The 17,915-nt window shown below is 61.1% G+C and overlaps 2 protein-coding genes across 6 annotated transcripts; both read left to right on the top strand.

Annotated features, from left to right (window-relative positions):
• The first annotated feature begins 308 nt into the window (after positions 1 to 308).
• Positions 309 to 8,155, top strand: LOC118888840 (renin binding protein). Of its 2 annotated transcripts, none has more exons than XM_036840328.1 (11): positions 309 to 393; positions 919 to 1,028; positions 1,154 to 1,229; positions 1,322 to 1,397; positions 1,585 to 1,760; positions 2,826 to 3,050; positions 3,608 to 3,689; positions 3,972 to 4,147; positions 4,827 to 4,958; positions 7,662 to 7,749; positions 7,845 to 8,155. In XM_036840328.1, exons 2-11 carry the CDS (start codon positions 922 to 924, stop codon positions 7,988 to 7,990), a joined length of 1,284 nt encoding a protein of 427 aa, XP_036696223.1. In that variant the 5' UTR covers positions 309 to 393; positions 919 to 921; the 3' UTR covers positions 7,991 to 8,155. The 2 variants fall into 2 exon arrangements, with proteins under 2 accessions (XP_036696223.1, XP_036696224.1); XM_036840329.1 differs by lacking the exon at positions 309 to 393 and adding an exon at positions 545 to 645 and having other exon boundaries at positions 1,588 to 1,760; positions 7,845 to 8,003.
• Positions 8,156 to 8,272: 117 nt separating this feature from the next.
• NAA10 (N-alpha-acetyltransferase 10, NatA catalytic subunit) lies at positions 8,273 to 13,535 on the top strand. 4 transcript variants are annotated; one of them, XM_036840332.1, is made up of 8 exons: positions 8,273 to 8,513; positions 8,974 to 9,072; positions 9,524 to 9,564; positions 10,232 to 10,277; positions 10,363 to 10,478; positions 10,820 to 10,867; positions 12,190 to 12,274; positions 13,201 to 13,535. In XM_036840332.1, exons 1-8 carry the CDS (start codon positions 8,493 to 8,495, stop codon positions 13,435 to 13,437), a joined length of 693 nt encoding a protein of 230 aa, XP_036696227.1. In that variant the 5' UTR covers positions 8,273 to 8,492; the 3' UTR covers positions 13,438 to 13,535. The 4 variants fall into 4 exon arrangements, with proteins under 4 accessions (XP_036696227.1, XP_036696225.1, XP_036696226.1 ...); XM_036840330.1 differs by having other exon boundaries at positions 8,278 to 8,513; positions 9,524 to 9,582; XM_036840331.1 differs by having other exon boundaries at positions 8,377 to 8,513; positions 9,524 to 9,582; positions 10,823 to 10,867; positions 13,201 to 13,530.
• Positions 13,536 to 17,915: the final 4,380 nt, after the last annotated feature.

Genomic DNA, 17,915 nt, shown 5'->3' with positions numbered 1-17,915 from the left:
CAGACAGTCACAGAGCTGTGAAGTGAAAACCAGATGCGGGTGCTGGAAGATATGCCTGGGGAACTCGGGAGTCTGACGGCGGAGAGGGCCCAGGATGCCCACTCTTGCCTGGCCTTGAGCTGCCGTCACTGGGGCGAAGGGGTCAGGTGCTGAGGAGCTGATTCTTCAGAGAGGACTTGCCCACCCTGTGGGGGCCCAGGTCAGAGGGGCCCAGGAGTTCAGCCACTTCCAGCTGCACCCGGGCCCACGCCCCGCCCTGTCCAGCCCCCTGCCGGCCCCCCCACCCCCCCGTCCCAGACCGTCCTCCTGCCAGCTCACCCAGCACTTCCCACCGGAGGATCTTGAGCGGAGGGTGCCCAGCAGAGGGGCTCCGCGGGACTCTGCCGCCCAAAGGTGGGGTGGGTGGGCCAAGAGTCGGGGCGCAGCCGGAGGGCAGGGTGGAGTCGCAAGCCAGCCAAGCCGCGCCCCCTCCCCCCCCCCCCCCGCGGGCTCTGCCCCCAGGCCCGGGCGGAACCCCAGGGAGGAGGGGTGGGTGGGGCTAGGCTGGGTCAGCTGAGTGACAGTCACGCGACTGCGACCAGCTCGGCTCCGAGCGGCTTCCTGGAGGAGAGGGGGGCACTGAGCCGGAGTCTCCGAGTGTGGCAGGCCAGTGGCGTGGGGCCCGGGAGGGGGTGGGGGAGGAGGGTTTGTCCTGGAGGCTCCCCAGGGCGGCGGGGTCAGTCCTGGGGCTGGTCTGGGTCTGCAGGGCAGACCGGCACAGGGTGGGTCCCGAGGCCTGGGGGCCTGGGGGACCCAGCCCTGGGGTCCACTCGAGCCTGGGGTGAGCTGGGGCACCAAGGGGCCCACTGAGGAGGCTGGGACCCTGAAAGATGGGGAGGTCTGAGGGGGAGCTGTGCCTCCAAGTCTAAGTTTCCCCAGGACATGGAGAAGGAGAGAGAGACCCTGCAGTCCTGGAAGGAGCGTGTGGGGCACGAGCTGGACATCGTGGTGGCTTTCTGGTTGGAGCACTCCCACGACCAGGAGCACGGGTGCGCCTCGCCCTGCTCGGGCCCTGGGCGCGGTCCCTGCCCCTCCTGAGTCCCCACCTCACTCAGCTGACTCCGGCCTGCTGGGCTCCTCGCCCCGCTTGGCTAACCCTGTGCGTGTCCCACAGGGGCTTCTTCACGTGCCTTGGCCGTGACGGGCAGGTGTATGACGACCTCAAGTACGTCTGGCTGCAGGGGAGGCAGGTACGACAGGGGAACCCGAGACTCACCGTCATCCCGGCCCTGAGGACTGGGCCGCTCCCCACTTAAGCCATGTTTCCTCCACTCCCCCACAGGTGTGGATGTATTGTCGCCTGTACCGCAAGCTTGAGCGCTTCCGCCGCCCTGAGCTTCTGAATGCAGCTAAAGCAGGTGCCCCCTCCGTGTCCCCATCTCCCCAGAGGCCGCTCCAAGTCACTCTGTAGCACACGTGCTCCTAGGTGCCTAGTTCCTAGAGGGGTCTAGAAGCAGCAAAGGGCCCGGTATGCTCGCAGGTAGGGAGGAAGGGGGAGGCGGTGGCATCCTCACCCAAGTTCTAGCAGGCCACCTTCCCGACCAGCAGGTGGCGAATTTTTGCTGCGTTATGCCCGAGTGGCACCTCCTGCAAAGAAGTGTGCCTTTGTGCTGACGAGGGACGGCCGCCCGGTCAAGGTGCAGCGGACCATCTTCAGCGAGTGTTTCTACACCATGGCCATGAATGAGCTGTGGAGGGTGACAGGGGACGCGCAGTACCAGGTGCATGGGAGGAAGGCTGCCCTGCGTGTCTCCATGCCCTCGCCTGCCCTGGGCATGGCTGCCGGAGCATTCCCATTCAGCGTGCGAACCCCTCCCCGGGTCCTGTGTGCAGGGCTGGGTCTGTCGTCACTGTCAGTCCTTCCTCTGGGCCCCCACAGCCCGGGGCTGCTGGTAACACCCCCCTTGTTGCGCTGTACTGTCACTGTGCGTCTACAGGTGAAGGAAAGTGCAGGGTTTATTGCAAGCCTCCAAGCAAGGAGAACGGGCAGGTCTTGCTCAAAAGACCCAAACTGCCCGATGGCTTCTGGGGAAGGGCTTTTAAAGGCAAGGTGAGGGAGGGGGTGGCGGGATACCTGATCAGCTCATGGACGTTCTTCTGATTGGTTGGTGGTGAGGTAACCAGGTGGTATTTCGGGAGGGAGTCAACATCATCAACCTTCTGGTTCCAGTGGTCTGGGGTCTACACGCCGGTGGTCAGCATGCCCTTACCTTCTTCCACCTGGTGGGGGTCTTAGTATCTGCAAAACAACTCAGGGATATGACTCAGGATATGATCTATAGCCCTTGAGGAGCAACTAAAGGTCCATGACTTTCTTTTACGGCTAAACTATTATTATTTTGTGTTGCTTATCTGTTTTCCTTTGCTTCTGCATTTTCTCACTTCTATGATTATATTTGCTCTTTGGAACTCGGGGAAGGCCTAGGAGGCTAAACCTTTTCTACAGACAAGAGGCAAGGGATACAGGGGGTCTACCCCCCAGAAGGCTCTGCAGGGTCCTGCTCAGTTTCACAGGGATCAATCCGTGCCCTGCCCTGGCCGGGAGAGGGCCGCTCCCTCCTCCCTGGGCCCCCTCTTGCTTTCAAACCTGACCTCACTGTCTGGGAATGGTCTACGCCCCCAGCCCGGGGCCAGGCCCAGAGCAGGCCTTGGTGAAGGTGTCCTGTGAGTGGCTGGGGGGACATGGTTCTCCCACCCCAGGGCTGGGGACCCAGCAGGTCAGGACCCGGGGGACCAGACTGGATGGGATGCAGCCTCAGCCTGGGCCTCCCCTCACGCCTCCGCAGAGCGAAGCGGTGGAGATGATGGATCAGATCGTGCACTGGGTGCGGGAGGACCCCTCTGGGCTGGGCCGGCCCCAGCTGCCTGGGGCCCCGGCCTCGGAGTCCATGGCGGTGCCCATGGTGCTGCTCAGCCTGGTGGAGCAGCTCGGGGAGGCCGACGAGGAGCTGGCGGGCAGCTACGCGGAGCTGGGGGACTGGTGCGCCGGGAGGATTCTGCGCCACGTCCAGGTGGGGGCAGGGCAGGAGGCGGGCGGCGGCTGCCAGACAGGGCCTGGGGGGCTGGGGGGCGGGGCGACGCCCTACTCCCCGCCCCCGGGGCGCCTCCTCCGCCCGCCCGCCCCCGCCCCCCTCGGAGCTGGGCCCCGATGGCTCCCTTTACAGACGGGGAGACGGGGCGAGGTGCGGCCCAGAACCCTCGGGAAGGGAAGGAGAGCCCCGGGGGAGCCGGGGTGGGTGCCAGAGCCCCAGGCGCGTCAGGCAGCAGGAAGCCTGGCCAGACGCAACTTCGTCCCAGGCCTCTGGACAGCCCAGTCCTCCCCGTCTCAGCCTCCGTTCAGTGTCTTACCCTCCCCACATCAGGGGCCCAGGCCCAAAGCAAGGTTTAGGACAGGCCCAGACCCTTGGGAGTGAATCGGCTCCTCCTCCAAAGCCCCTCTGAGCCAGGCCACCCAAGCCTGCAGATCGGGAGGGAGGGAGGGTGGGAGGGGGCGTCTTTCTTGTTGGATGATGGGGCAGGGGTCAGGGGGTGCTGAAGGCCAAGCTACCTTCTACTCCTCCCTCGGCAGAGGGGTGGGCAGGCTGTGCTGGAGAATGTGTCAGAGGATGGCGAGGAGCTTTCCGGCTGCTTGGGGAGACACCAGAACCCAGGTGAGGGGGGCGCTCAGCCTTGGTTCTGGACTTCAGATGCGGGGAGTGCCCTCCTCCCTCCACCCTCAGCGCACAGAGGACCAGACAGAGGAGGAGGGACGGGCCTCCCACGCTGGAGCGTCAGCAGCAGGAGAGTGACTCTGGGGCAGACCGGCAGGGCTAGGGGACTCAAAGCGGGCCCCACAGTGAGGAAGAGAGGAAGGGAGTCAGCGGTCGGCACAGCGCTTGGGCCCCCCGCCTGGGGGAGGACACGCTGCCTGCCTTACCCCGAGCCCTCACCAGGCCACGCGCTGGAAGCCGGCTGGTTCCTGCTCCGTCACACCATCCGGAGAGGTGACCCCAAACTTCGAGCCCACATTATCGACAAGTTCCTATTGTTGCCTTTCCGCTCTGGATGGGATCCTGACCATGGAGGTCTCTTCTACTTCCAGGATGCTGATGGCCTATGCCCCACCCAGGTGGGAATGTACCCAGGGCTACATGGTACTAGCCTGTTGAAGGCTTTCTGCCCAGGGAGGTGCGTGCTGTCATCACCCATTACAGAGAGGGGGACCCGGGGCTCGGAGGAGTGAACCTGCCCAGTGTGACCCCAGTGGGAAGCTCGACTCCCGTGCCGGTGGTCCTCAACCTCACATGCACAGGGAGGCCGTGAGGGAGCGCAGACCATGCCCACGCGGAGACACATGGCCCTTCATCTTGGAAAGGCTCTCTGAGTGACCCTAAGGCATCAGCAGTGGGAGCAGATTTGCTCCCTTAGGTCTGTGGTCTGACTGTGCCTCGATCCTGCTGAGCTCTGCAGAGGGTGGCTGAGTCTGCCACCAGCAGGAGCTTAGTGTCCGAGGGGCTTTAGACAGACTGACGACACAGCCAGGGTTTCGATTCCAGGGCTCAAGGGGCACCCGCCCCAGCCCTGCCCTTTGGGAGGGGCTACTTGGGCTGCATCTGGCTCAGGAAGCTAGTCGTGATCTGACGGGCGGTTAAGACCCCCAGAGGCGTTCGTCCCGCGTTTGAGCTCCCAGAGCTTGGGCCAGATGGAGTCTGAGACAGGGCCCGAAAGCTGGGGGTGACTCTCCTGCTGAGAGGGGTGGTGGAGTGGGGTCCAGGGCTCTCAGATGCCTGCCTCCACTCTGCTCTCAGCTGGAGTGGGCCATGAAGCTCTGGTGGCCGCACAGTGAAGCCATGATCGCCTTCCTCATGGGCTACAGTGAGAGCGGGGACTCCGCCTTGCTGAAGATCTTCTACCAGGTGGCCGAGTACACTTTCCGCCGGGTAAGTGCTGCTTCCTGGTCTCAGCGGCGGTGTGGAGGAGACCGCAGGCGGGGCACACCCTCTCCTTCCCGCGCTCGCCGGACGTGGTCCCTCAGTAGGTCTGAGAGTTCCTGGAAGTCCCGGCCCTGGTGCCCTCTGTTCAGTCAAGAGAGTGGTCCCTGCCCCACTGGAGCTCACATTTCGGTGCTGGTGGGACTGACCATAAACAAGTAAACCAGCAAACATAGATGGTGATGAGAGCTCTGGGAAATAAAGCAAGGTCAGGGGACTGGGGGGACTAGTGGGAAGGAGAAAAGCTGGGGCTTCAGGAGGGGAGGCCATAGGGCACCAGGCAAAGGCAGGGAGACCGGGCTGTGGCTGTCATCCTGGCTAGTGAGTGGGGGCCTGGCCCGGGGTGGGAGCTGCAGTGGCTCAGGGGTCAGAGTGTGGTCGAGCGGGAGAGGTGTGGGCTGGCCACGAGGGTTTGGGTGTCATAAGGATACAGATGATATTGGAAGCCGTGAGGCAAGGTAAGCTTGGAGTACAGAAGGAAAGGAGAGAGGGAATAGGCAGGCCCAGCAAGGGAGACAAGAATCAGCTGTGAGGTAGGAAGGAAACCAGGCCCCCCGCCCCCCAGAGGGCCGAGCGCTGTGAGCAGAGTAATGTGCTGTGCCAGCTGCTGCCCAGGGGCACCTCGGGTGCTGAGCCTGATGGGGAATGAAGGAAGATTCCTGATGTGCTTCTAAGGCCACGACTCACTCCATTAGTAAACCCCAGTATGGGAGGGATTACACCAGGGGGGTCTTATTCTGAGGTCTGTGGGCTTTGAAACCTGAGAGAAAATTCCATCTTTATTTGCACTAACCTCTAACTGAAATCCAGCATTCACGTCCATCATGAATGAAAGCAGTGAACCACAGTATTAGCAGTGTCCGACTTTGTCACCAGTAGAAATTCCAAATGTGTTCGTATTATGTTGTGGTTAGAGAGGCATCTCCAAGTACTGCACACGCTCGTCACTGCTTCCAAACACGGGAGCCACAAGACCAGAGGCGATATATGTTAATATTGAACGCATTCATAGAGAACATGTGTTCGAGGTGATCGGTCTTAACTGCATAAAGTGAAATTTAAGGAATAAATTTTCAAGAAAGAGAGATTGCATTGAACAATCACAAAAGTTATAAACAACAGGTAATTCACTATGCACTAATCGTCATAACAATACAGAAAGCAAAAATTCAGACATCCATGGAAAGGCTGGACAGGAAAACAGTCAAATCCTTTGTTATCTTCCCGTGTCATATCCAGTAGTCGAATAATAAGTAAGGACATGAGTAACGTCACTGGAAAGATAGAATGAACAGATACAGAACTAGTTTTACGGGCTTCCCTGGTGGTGCAGTGGTTGAGAATCTGCCTGCCAATGCAGGGGACACGGGTTCGAGCCCTGGTCTGGGAAGATCCCACATGCCGCGGAGCAACTAGGCCCGTGAGCCACAACTACTGAGTCTGCGCGTCTGGAGCCTGTGCTCCGCAACAAGAGAGGCCGCGATAGTGAGAGGCCTGCGCACCGCAATGAAGAGTGGCCCTCACTTGTCACAACTAGAGAAAGCCCTCGCACAGAAACAAAGACCCAACACAGCCATAAATAAATAAATAAATAAATAAACCCAAAGGTAAAAAAAAAACAAAACCTGTCATCTTTAAAAAAAAAAATAGCTTTAAAAAAAAAAAAGAACTAGTTTTACCCCCTATGAAGAAGAATACACCTACTCATAGGTCCCCATTTAAAAAGACATTTTTGATAGTGGACTTCAATGTCACTGATTTCTTCTATGGTCCTTCTGAGAAGGGGCTCCACTCAGGTCTCTTATCTGGAGAGGAAGGGCCTAGGCCAGGGCTCTGAGGTCTGTCCTGGAGCATCTGGAAGGAACTGGGCAGGAGAGAAGCGAGGAATTTGGAGAGGGTCAACAGAAATGCTGGGCAGGGGCAGGCTTCAGGTGGCTCCGAGGGAGGGGGAGATGTGTTTGGGACCTGTGGTGAGCCAGGCAGAAGTCAGACCTCTGTGCGGGATATCTACAATGGGTATCTACAATCTCCTCCACTGGAAGACAGTCCTCTGAAGCAGGGAACAGGAGCTCCAAAGGAATAACTTGTTACAAAGTTACATGGCAGGCCAGCACTTCCTCAGGATTCTGTTTCTTTTTTCATTGTTACTTTTTAAAATTATATGTAGTTATTTATTTACTTTTCGCTGCGCTGGGTCTTAGTGGCTGCGCGCGGGCTTCTCACTGCGGTCGGTGGCTTCTCTTGCGGAGCACGGGCTCTAGGCGCGCGGGCTTCAGTATTTGTGGTGCACGGGCTCTAGAGCGCAAGCTCAGTAGTCCCAAGCAGGGTTTTTGTTTTTGTTTTTTTTTTTAAATTCCATCTTGCAAGGTTTCATCTCACAGCCTGCGGCCCCTTCCCCAAGTGGGGTAACTAGCTGCAGACTCACAACTCCACCCCCCCTGAAGAAAAAGGAAAAGGAAAAGCCCCTTGCTTTCATATTTGTCCAGGAGGCGGGACCTCATTTAAGAGCACTGACTCTGGAGCCGGGGGTCAGCCCGGGCTCTGACCCCGAGGTAGCGGTTTAGTGGGACCGGTGAACACCCCTTTCCCAGGCCTGTGGCATCTGGGCGGTTCCTGCAGGCGCTGCCTGTCACTGCCTCATTGTTATTGCAGTTTCGCGATCCCGAGTACGGGGAATGGTTTGGCTACCTGAACCGAGAGGGGAAGGTCGCCCTCACCATCAAGGGGGGTCCTTTCAAAGGTGAGTGGGGGAAAGGGGAAAGGGCGGGGCCCAGGGGCTCGGGGCACTCGGCTGCCCACGGCCCTCCCAACCCGCCGTCCCGCCTCTCCCCGCAGGCTGCTTCCACGTGCCGCGGTGCCTCGCCATGTGCGAGGAGATGCTGAGTGACCTGCTGAGCCGCCTCGCCCCGGCCTCGGCCCCGGCCGCGGCCCTCAGCGCCCGGTCTCCGCCCGCCGACCCCGCCCGCCGAGGCGCAGAATAAAGCCAAGCCTGTTCCACTGCCCGTGTGTGTGAGCGTCTGTGGGGTGTCGGGTGGGGGACCAACCGCCGCCTTTGGCTGGAGGGCACCTGCTCGCCCAGCCAGTGACCCGCCCCGCGCGCTGGACCCTCCCACCCTGCCAACAGGCCCGCCCCGCGCCGGGGCTCGCCCGGCCATTGGCCCGGCCCGCCCCGCGGAGAGGCCCTACCCCGCCCTTGGCCCTCCCTGCGCATGGCCCAGCCGCCGGGAGGGCGGGCCCGGCGGGCGGGCTCGGCGGCGCGCACTTCCGGCCGGTGGCCGGGCCCGGCGCGCGCCGCCTCTTCCGCCGCCGTCCCCGCGATCTGGGACCCAGATCTAGCTCTAGCTCTAGCTCCAGCCCCAGCCCCAGCCCCAGCCCCAGCCCCAGCCCCAGCCCTGGCCTGGCAGCCCCGGCATCGCTTCGGAGCGCGGCGGCAGCTGACTGCGCGTTCACGACCCGCTGGGAGCCGCGAGCCCCGCCGCCGTTATGAACATCCGCAATGCGAGGGTGAGGGGCCGGGGCCGGAGGCTGTCCGCGCCGCGTGGGAGCGGGGCCCGGTGGCCGCGTGCGCATACTCCCAAGGGGCCCGGCCGAGCACCGGGCCAGCCGCCCTGCGCGGAGAAGTGAAGGCCACCGTCCCCGTGGGGCTGGATCTACCCGAAGAGGAGGCCGGGGGAGCCAGGGGCGCAGGGCCGGGGATGCGAACCCCTTCTTTCCGGATGTCGGGGTTCCGTTGGATGGTGTCGGGGAGCTTCCTGGCGCTCAACGTTCATTCCTGGAACAGTCAGTTTTTGCACAGCGGCTGTGGGCCAGGCCTGTGCAGAGACAGATAGTCCCAGCGCCCGCCCAGCCCTGTGGGGGGGCGGGTGTCGTTGAGTAGACAGAGCAGGGTTCTAACACGACCGAGGCCTACTTAGGCACCGCAGCCCCCTGCCTGACTGCATTCCACTGCCCTCCTCCCCTGCAGCCAGAGGACCTGATGAACATGCAGCACTGCAACCTCCTGTGCCTGCCCGAGAACTACCAGATGAAATATTATTTCTACCATGGCCTTTCCTGGCCCCAGGTGGGCAGCTGTTGAATTTGGGGATGAGGGAAACCAGGCCAAGGAAATTCCACCCTGGGTCGGCTTGGGACAAGCCGGCGAGGTCGCGCGAAGTCGTGAAGAGTCCGGAGGGCGCATGGGTCGATGAGGCCCTGAGTGTTTCCGGCTGGGGTGGCGGGAGATGGATAGGAGGTGCCTTGAAGAGGGGCGAAGAACAGGGCCAAGGTAGGGGCCGTGTTCCCACCTGTGTCTGTCCACTTCTTCTGGGTTAAGGACGGCGCACGGTGTGATGTGGGAAAACCAAGCCACTTGGCCTGGAGGTCAGGAGCTGTCACTGAACTCGCTGCTGGATCGGCTTCTGTCTCTCACGCACACAGCGACAGGCAGGCGCTGGGGCCAGGTGTCCAATAAGGGCGCCTCCAGCTCTGACAGGAACTTGTTTTCCGCCTTCTCTTTCCTCCCTGTCACCCAGCTCTCTTACATCGCTGAGGATGAGAATGGAAAGATTGTGGGGTATGTCCTGGCCAAAATGTGAGTCACCAAGGACGGAGGGACAAGCCTGGAGCCTGACCTGGGGGCGGGGGGAGGAGGGACACCGACACTGCACGGCTCTGATGCATGCTGCCTGGGCTGGGTCGGGTTTTTTTGTTTCTTGTTAATAGACTATTTCTTTAGTTCAGTTTCCTCTCATTAACATGTCGTGGCACATCTGTTACAATGGGTGAACCCATATTACTACATTATTACAAAAGTCCATAGTTTACATTGTTTCACTCTTTGAGTTCTACCTTCCACGGACAAAGGTATAGCAACAGTATCCAATACTATAGTATCAAACAGAGTAGTTTCACTGCCCTCCCTCCCTCCCCTCTCCCCGGGAACCACTGATCTCTTTACTGTCTCCATAGTTTCACCTTCTCCAGAAGGTCATGTGATTAGAATCATACAGTGTGTAGCCATTTCAGACCACCTTTCACTTAGTCATATGCATTGAAGTCTCCCCCTTGTCTTTTCATGGCTTGAGAGCTCCTTTCCTTTTAGCACTGAACAGTCTTCCATTGACACTGCAAGTGTCTTTTGGCTGCTGCCTGGGGTTTGGAGAGTCCTGGCTCTCCCCCGTCCCGGGACTGGACGCACTTTGGGGTTCACGCCTAGCCCGTCTCCTCTCTTCTTGCTCTAGGGAAGAGGACCCGGACGACGTGCCCCATGGACACATCACCTCGCTGGTGCGTAGGGCCCACCCAGGCTCTGGTGGGGGCGGGGGCGGAAGTTAGTTGGAGCCACCCTGAGGTCCCACCTTTCTCCCACCAGGCTGTGAAGCGTTCCCACCGGCGCCTCGGCCTGGCTCAGAAGCTGATGGACCAGGCCTCCCGAGCCATGATCGAGAACTTCAACGCCAAATATGTCTCCCTGCATGTCAGGAAGAGGTGGAAGCCAGGGCCGAGGGAAGGGGTGGGGGCGTGGGGTGGGGGATACTGTCTGGTTTTTTTTTGAATTTTATTTTATCTATTTTTATACAGCAGGTTCTTATCAGTTATCTATTTTATACATATTCGTGTATATATGTCGATCCCAGTCTCCCAATTCATCCCACCACCACCAGCGGGGATACTGCCTCGATGTGGGTCCTGGGCTGCCTTGGCTTTTGGAGAAGATCGGGAAGTGGGATTAGTGGGGAGGGGTACCGGGAGGAGGGGCAGGACCTGGACGGGATGTGCTGTCCCTGCCTGGCCTAGTCTGTACCGCTCAGCAGTGCCTTATTCCCCTGCAGTAACCGGGCCGCCCTGCACCTCTATTCCAACACCCTCAACTTTCAGTAAGTAGATCTAGATTTTTCTAATGGAGTGGGATGGTCCCCAGGTCTGGCTTATCCAGGAGGCTGAGATGGGCTGAACTACCTTCTAGGCAGGGGCGTGGGGATGGCTAGGGTTAGCTGAGATGGGGAGCGGGCCGTGGACAGCACTCCTGGGGGCAAGAGCACCTACCTGCCTGCCGCAGTCTGCTTGAGGCATGTTGTGCTTCCGGAGGACGCTCGGTGTTTCTTGCTTGATGCTGGTGGCGGCTACGCTGGAAGGGCAGCGCGGTGAGGATGTTGGGAAGCAGAGACAAGGGCCCAGGACAGGAACAGAAGCCGAGGAGCAGAACTGAGAGTGACCAGGCACCCAGAAGCATCTAAGCGGGACCAGAAGAAAGCATAAACCTGAGCACGTCCGCGCAGGAAGGGCCAGTGGCAAGAGCAGCGGAGGGATCTAGAGCCCTGGGTGTCCTAGCGGATGAGGGTGGGTCCACTCAGGGATGTGGCAGTCTCTGTGTGCCCAGCACAGGACAGAGAGAGCCTAGCAGGGAACTGCCCTGCCCAGTACGTTGTGGTGAAAGCCGCTGGAAAGCGAGGCTGAGGTGGGCTGTCCATGGAGGGCCCACTGAGACAGCGTCAGCTTCAGGTTGGTAGGGGATGAGGAGGGACTGTTGGGAAGGGAAGTGGCCTCCGGGCTGGGCATCTGAGGCAGGATCTTTGGCCTGGATGCAAACGCCTCTGGTGGTTGACAGTTCTAGGGTCTTAAGGCTGGCAGGGCCTTTCTGGGCCATCCAGACCGGCTCCCTTTTCAGTGGCAGGGTGCCCAGGTCTGCACACACACCTCCCAGTGCAGGCTTGGCCCCTGAGCTGCTCGGGCTAGGGGCCACGCTGCCTGGTAAAGACCACCAAGAACAGGGGCCACAGCACCCCTCCCCGGCTCCAACTGTTAGGCATACGAGCCAGCCATGCATGCCCAGGAAGTGACAGGGAGCAGGGCGGGGAGGGGAGGGGCGGGGAGGGGAGGGGAGGGGCAGGGCGGGGAGGGGAGGGGAGGGGACTGCCCAATTCAGGGCTTCAGTTCACAGGAAACCACGGACACAGAGCCTTGGTGGCCAGGTTAGGGACGAGGGGCAGTGGCAGGACGCCAGGGGTGGGGGGGAATAAAGGAGCTGGGTGCTACTTACTGTTGGAGAAAGCAGAGGGAAGACCATGTTGGAAATGTCTCCCAAAGGGTCCTTGGGGGGGGCAATGACACCCTGCCCCACTAGCAGATGGTGCCAGAAGGCTGAGGAGAATTGCCCCCGATGTGGGTTGCCATCCTTCTCTCCACCTGCTGCCCCCAGGATCAGCGAAGTGGAGCCCAAATACTACGCAGATGGGGAAGACGCGTATGCGATGAAGCGGGATCTCACCCAGATGGCCGACGAGGTAAGCGTCCCGCGGGGCCAGGGCCGCGGTCCCCAGGCAAGGCGAGCAGGGGCGGCCTGGGACAGTTGGAGGCTGCGTCGCCGGGAGTCCTGGCCCTCTTCACCTCAGCTTCCGTAGCTGGCAGGCGGGGAGCCGGACCTTGGTAGGGCTTTAAAGAAGGCCATCGGCCCAAGATTCCATTCTCTGAGGAAGAAGCCCGTCCTGCCCAGAGGCTGCTGTGAGAGGAGAGGGAGGAGGCCCCTGGACATGCTGAGACGCGGGGCCTGGGGACGGCTGTGGCTGGCTCCAAGGCTCAGGGGCCAGACAGAACCGGGCTGAAGAGAAAGTCAGGGTTCTGCCCAAGGCTCCTCGGCGGCCAGGGCCGTTCAGAGGGCTCCACAGCAGCCTCGTGAGGGAGCCATGAGCACCTCCACTTTATTTTATTTTTTTTATTTTTGCCTGTGTTGGGTCTTCGTTTCTGTGCGAGGGCTTTCTCTAGTTGTGGCGAGTGGGGGCCACTCTTCATCGCGGTGCGCGGGCCTCTCGCTATCGCGGCCTCTCTTGTTGCGGAGCACAGGCTCCAGACGCGCAGGCTCAGTAGCTGTGGCGCACGGGCTTAGTTGCTCCGCGGCATGTGGGATCTTCTCAGACCAGGGCTTGAGCCCATGTCCCCTGCATTGGCAGGCAGATTCTCAACCACTGCGCCACCAGGGAAGCCCCAGCACCTCCACTTTACAGGAGAGGAAACAGGCCCAGAGGGGACAGTGCCAGGGCTCCCCCCCGGGAGTCGGGCTCAGTCCTGTTTCCTGCCCTGGCTCCGCTGCCTCTCATCCTGCCCCCCGCCGCCAGCAAGGGACAAGGCACGGGAGGCGGGAGAGGGCCTTCGTGGTCTAGAGACTTAGGTGCTGTCTCCTTACTCCCGTTTCTCCCCGGGCTCCTGGGGGCAGCTGAGGCGGCACCTGGAGCTGAAGGAGAAGGCCAGGCACGTGGTGCTGGGCTCCATCGAGAACAAGGTGGAGGGCAAGGGCAACTCGCTTCCGAGCTCGGGAGAGGCCTGTCGGGAGGAAAAGGGCCTGGCTGCGGAGGATAGCGGTGGAGACAGCAAAGACCTCAGTGAGGTCAGCGAGACCACAGAGAGCACCGATGTCAAGGACAGCTCAGAGGCCTCTGACTCAGCCTCCTAGAGCCTGCACATGCTCCTCTCCCTGCCCTGGCCTGCCCATCCCATCCTCACCCCAAGAGGTTTCACAATAAACTTCACCCAGTGGCCTTGGGGAGTTTACCTGTGCGAGCGTGCACATTTTTGGGGGTGTGTGTATGCCCCTCTCTGGCTCTTCTGCATCCCTGTGGATGTGGACCTCACATCCTTTTGGCACAGTGCTTCCTGCCAAGCCCAAGTAGAAGGGAAGAGCTTTGTCAGGGCTTTGGAGATGTCTGATAGCTTGGAGCCATCTTTGGGTCCCGGGGGAAGGAAACCCTGGAGTTCTGGGAGCCTTCCGAGCCCTGCTCTGCTGCTGCCTTGCCAGGCTCCGGATGCCTGAGTCCAGCTGCCCGCTGAGCTTCTCTACCAATGTCCTATCTCGGTAATGGCCCAAGCAGCTACCCAGTTGCTCGAGCCCTGGCAACTGTCCTTGATTCCTCCTTCCCCTGCAAACCAAAAGGTCAGCGAATCCTGTCTGTTCAATCACCGTGATACCCCTTGAATCTACTTCCTAACCCAAGCCTTGAAAATAATCAGTGGGCTTGCTTTCTAGCATGGTTTTACATTTACAGAAGTGAGCAGATAGTACAGAGTTCCCGTGGACCCGCCCCCGTCCCCCGCCGTTTCCCCTATTAATATTTTGTATCAAGTGTTACAGTTGTTTGAGACAAGATTGATACATTGTTAACTACAGTCCACAGTTACATTTCCCTCTGCGTTGTACACTCCGTGAGTTTTGACAAATGCGTAATGTCATTTCATGCAGCCTGTAAGCCCTCAGTTTTTCATAGCTTCAACTCTAACCCTAAAATTGGCTCCTGTGCCTTTCATCCCTGCCATTCCCTCTGGCTGCAGCGCCATTGTTTGCTGCTCCTCATCCCTGGGCGGGCCGCCTGGGCCGCCCACCTCCCAGCGGAGCTCAGCACTCCTTAGCTGTCACTGTACCTTGTGCGCCTGCTGCCGCAGAAAGCACACTGCTCCTCTGCTACGCAGAATAATTTGCTACGGAGCTCGATTCGCTCTCTGGCTGGCGCCTGCCACGTGACCAACTGGCAGCCCGGTACGCTCGTGAGCGGGCCGGGAACAGAAAGATGCGCCTGCGCGCGCCCGCTAACGCGCGGGCTGGCGGGGGGAGGGAGGCTGTGTTCTGATAGGCTCAAATCGCGGGCTTGCTGTCGGAGGCGGAGCCTCGCACCGCCCTCCGCGCCTGGCTTCAGTCCCTTTCGGTTTGCAAGCCGCGCCGGGCTTCGTTCCCAGGCTCTGATTGGTCCGGCGGCGGCGAGGCTGGGCTCCGCGCGGCGGGCGGGGCGGGCGAGGGGGAGAGCATGCGCGCTACCTCGGCCGCGCCCCAGCGCTGGCGGGAGGGAGCCCGCGGAGGCTCCCACGGTGCTCTGCGGCACACTCCTTCCTCCCTCGTCGGGCCTGCCCTCTGTCCTCTGCGTCCAGCGTCCCAGGAGGGCCCGTTGACGCTCGGCCGCCCCCAGGCGGTTGGGTTTCCTGGGCGGAGGCGGGAGCTGAGGCGAGGGCGGAGGGCAGAGAGGGGAAGCCGCAGACCCGAGTGACCCTTGGGGCCCAGCACTTCCTCCTTCTCTGCAGGACCCGCCTCTGGGAGGGGCCGCTTCAGTAGCTAGGTGCCGAACGGAGGCTGGAAGGATGAGGGTGGGAAAAGCAGGAACTCCTGTTCCCTAGCCGTGTGACTGGGGGTGGGCTCTGGGGACGTCTCCCCAGGGGATGAACCTATACACAGAGGTGCACAACCTGGACCCCCATTGTGAAACTTCTCCTGGAAAGCTCATTTGTGGGAAAATGGGAGGGGCCTCACTGTCCAGTTCATGCTCTCGTCTGACGTGGACATCTGTTAACAACCTCCCCGTTGATCTCATCTCCCTCTGGTCTATCCTTCACCCAGCAGACCTGACCACGTCAGCCCTACGGTCACCCCTCAGGACCAAGTGTTCACTCCACTTGTCAACAGGCTTAGCAAGGTCCCGCAGATCTGGTCCTGCCCTTCTGCACCATTTAGATTCTTTGAAGGGGAACAATAGAGCTCTGAGGACAGAGCAAGCAGTACGGCCTTAAATGCCAAAAAAGCGTCCTAAAAGCCAGGGCTAGTTACTCAAGTTTTTTGTTTTTTTTTTAAAATTAATTAATTGATTTACTTATTTTTGGCTGTGTCGGGTCTTCGTTTCTGTGCAAGGGCTTTCTCTAGTTGCGGAGAGCGGGGGCCACTCTTCATCGCGGTGCGCGGGCCTCTCACTATCGCGGCCTCTCTTGTTGGGAGCACAGGCTCCAGACGCGCAGGCTCAGTAGTTGTGGCTCACGGGCCTAGTTGCTCCGCGGCATGTGGGATCCTCCCAGACCAGGGCTCGAACCCGCGTCCCCTGCATTGGCAGGCAGATTCTCAACCACTGCGCCACCAGGGAAGCCCCGTTACCCAAGTTTTGACACCAGTGGCTGAATGGGGCTTCACGTCAGTATTTCTGGAGTCCTAAAGTAAAAGGACGAAGGAGAGCATTTGAACGTAGGCGCCGACACCAGTTCAGCCGCAGTTTCCTGCGGGCTTGAGCCCTGTGCCTGGCTCTGTTGAATGGGGGAGGAACATTGGGCGACCAGTCAGGGCTCAGATACAGGGTAGGGGGCAAGGTGTGTTGTGTTGGGTTTAGCCGATGAGGGGCATGCCTTACCACTGGGGTCCGGCCTGCTCCCAGTCCGAAAAGCCCCAGTGCCCCGTGCACACACTGCACCTGAGAGAAGGGCCTTGGTACTGGGGGTGGGGGGCAGGGAGCTGAGGACGTATGTTTTCCCCTTCTGGGCGAGCGAGATGCTCACAGTTGAAAGCCAGGAAGTACCTGCGCAGACTCCCCTCCCTCCCAGAGCTGCAGGTCCGGGTCACGTGTGCCCACATTTGCACAGAGCCTGACTTGGACATCCACACACACACATGCCCGGACCCCTTGCACTAGCGCCTACAGGCCCGCCTCCCCTGGGCACGAGCCCAGAGCCTAACTGCCTTCGCCCCTGTCCCCACCATCTATACCCCAGGGATTTCCCTCCCACCCAACTGAAGACAGTTGTCCAGTCTGGCTGGTCACTTGCTACCTGCATCCTGCCTTCTCAGTATACTGGAGAAAAACCTGTTGGCCTGGCCTGTGACTTCCAGTTGGTAGAGAGGGGTGAAGGGAAACTCCAGCACTCCTGTCTAAGAGAGGCCCCAAAACGCCCCCAGGCTCAGTAAGGCCTTGCTCTGAGGGCGCAGGAAGAGGGCTGCCCCTCCCCAGCCCCCCAGGCCTAGGACAGCAGGTGCAAGCTGCCGGGAAAGGAGGCAGAAGAGTCTCTTCCGGCAGCAGGAAGTGGTAACCACCTATGGGGCAACAAGGCTTGTTCCTCCCTGCAGGGCTGAGCAAGGGGAACCTCAGCCCGAGCCTTCTCTCTGCCCTCCGCCCCCACCCGTTCCCCATGAGGGGGCCTGGAGGGAGCAAAGGCATGTTCTGTTCTCTGGTGCTGACCTCCCTTGCCACCTGGCTCTCCAGGCTCCTTGTGCTTGGGAAGGGTGGGCCCCATCTGATGTCCTGGGGATCTGGGGGAGGCAGGTGACCCAAGGGAGCCCAGGGTCTGGAGCAGCTATGGTGTCACTGCGCACTGGCATTGAGGGCCAATGGCCAGATTGTGCAGTCTGGCAGTGGTGACCAGGCAGCCTTCTGGAGGCTGGGGGAGAATGGCAGCCAGAGGATGCCAGCTTGCCGGGCACCTTGGGGCTCCCACACCGGCCCTGGCAGCCGAACCTTGGGCACAAGGCTGCCTGGGTGCATGCCCAGTGCCTGGGGTGAGGCGACGGCAAGGCCCGGCCCCAGGGGGCACCCCCCACCCTTCCCCCCATCACTACCCCTCCCCTCCCCCATCCCCACCCCCTCCCCTCCTATTCCCCACCCCCTCCCCCCCTATCCCCCACCCCCCCGACCCCAGACCCTCGCGAGCAGTGCCGGGCCGCCCCCGCCCCGCCCCGGTAGCCGCGCTGGGGGCGGGGCGGGGCGGGGCGGGGCCGGCGCAGGGTGCTGGCTGCGGGCCCCCGGTCCCAGCGCCCGGCCGGCTCGCGGCCGCGTGGGAGCAGCGGAGCTCGACGGCGCGGCCGCCCGGCGGCCATGGCCACGCACGGGAAGCTGCGCCGGGAGCGAGGGCCGCAGGCGGACCATGAGGCGCAAGTCAAAGGTGAGAGGGCGCTGGGCGCTCCCGGCCCAGTTCCCTACGGAGACACCCGAAGGTCGTGGGGGAGCCCGAAAAGTCCTGGCCGCTGGCCCAGGGCCCGCCTTTCTCCCCCAGTGACCTCCGGAGGGTGCTGAGGGAGGGAACCCGCGCCCCCTGCCCGCCTCTCCACGCCCCTTTGGCCTCAACCGCCGCTGTTCCCCCTTCCTTCCACTCTCCCTCCCTCCTTCCCTCCCTCCCTCCCTCCCTCCCTCCCTCTTT

Source organism: Balaenoptera musculus, chromosome X (assembly GCF_009873245.2).
Source record: "Balaenoptera musculus isolate JJ_BM4_2016_0621 chromosome X, mBalMus1.pri.v3, whole genome shotgun sequence".
Classification (NCBI taxonomy): domain Eukaryota; kingdom Metazoa; phylum Chordata; class Mammalia; order Artiodactyla; family Balaenopteridae; genus Balaenoptera; species Balaenoptera musculus.
This window is presented reverse-complemented; position numbering and strand designations above follow the sequence as displayed.

Bases quoted from the DNA above. Each gene is read 5' to 3' on its own strand.
- NAA10 (XM_036840330.1), top strand. From the start codon at position 8,493: ATGAACATCCGCAATGCGAGG. The intron at 9,073-9,523 runs GTGGGCAGCTGT...CCTGTCACCCAG, and splicing joins ATGGCCTTTCCTGGCCCCAG to CTCTCTTACATCGCTGAGGA. The intron at 12,275-13,200 runs GTAAGCGTCCCG...TCCTGGGGGCAG, and splicing joins TCACCCAGATGGCCGACGAG to CTGAGGCGGCACCTGGAGCT.
- LOC118888840 (XM_036840328.1), top strand. From the start codon at position 922: ATGGAGAAGGAGAGAGAGACCCTGCAGTCCTGGAAGGAGCGTGTGGGG. The intron at 1,029-1,153 runs GTGCGCCTCGCC...CGTGTCCCACAG, and splicing joins TCCCACGACCAGGAGCACGG to GGGCTTCTTCACGTGCCTTG. The intron at 1,398-1,584 runs GTGCCCCCTCCG...CTTCCCGACCAG, and splicing joins TCTGAATGCAGCTAAAGCAG to CAGGTGGCGAATTTTTGCTG.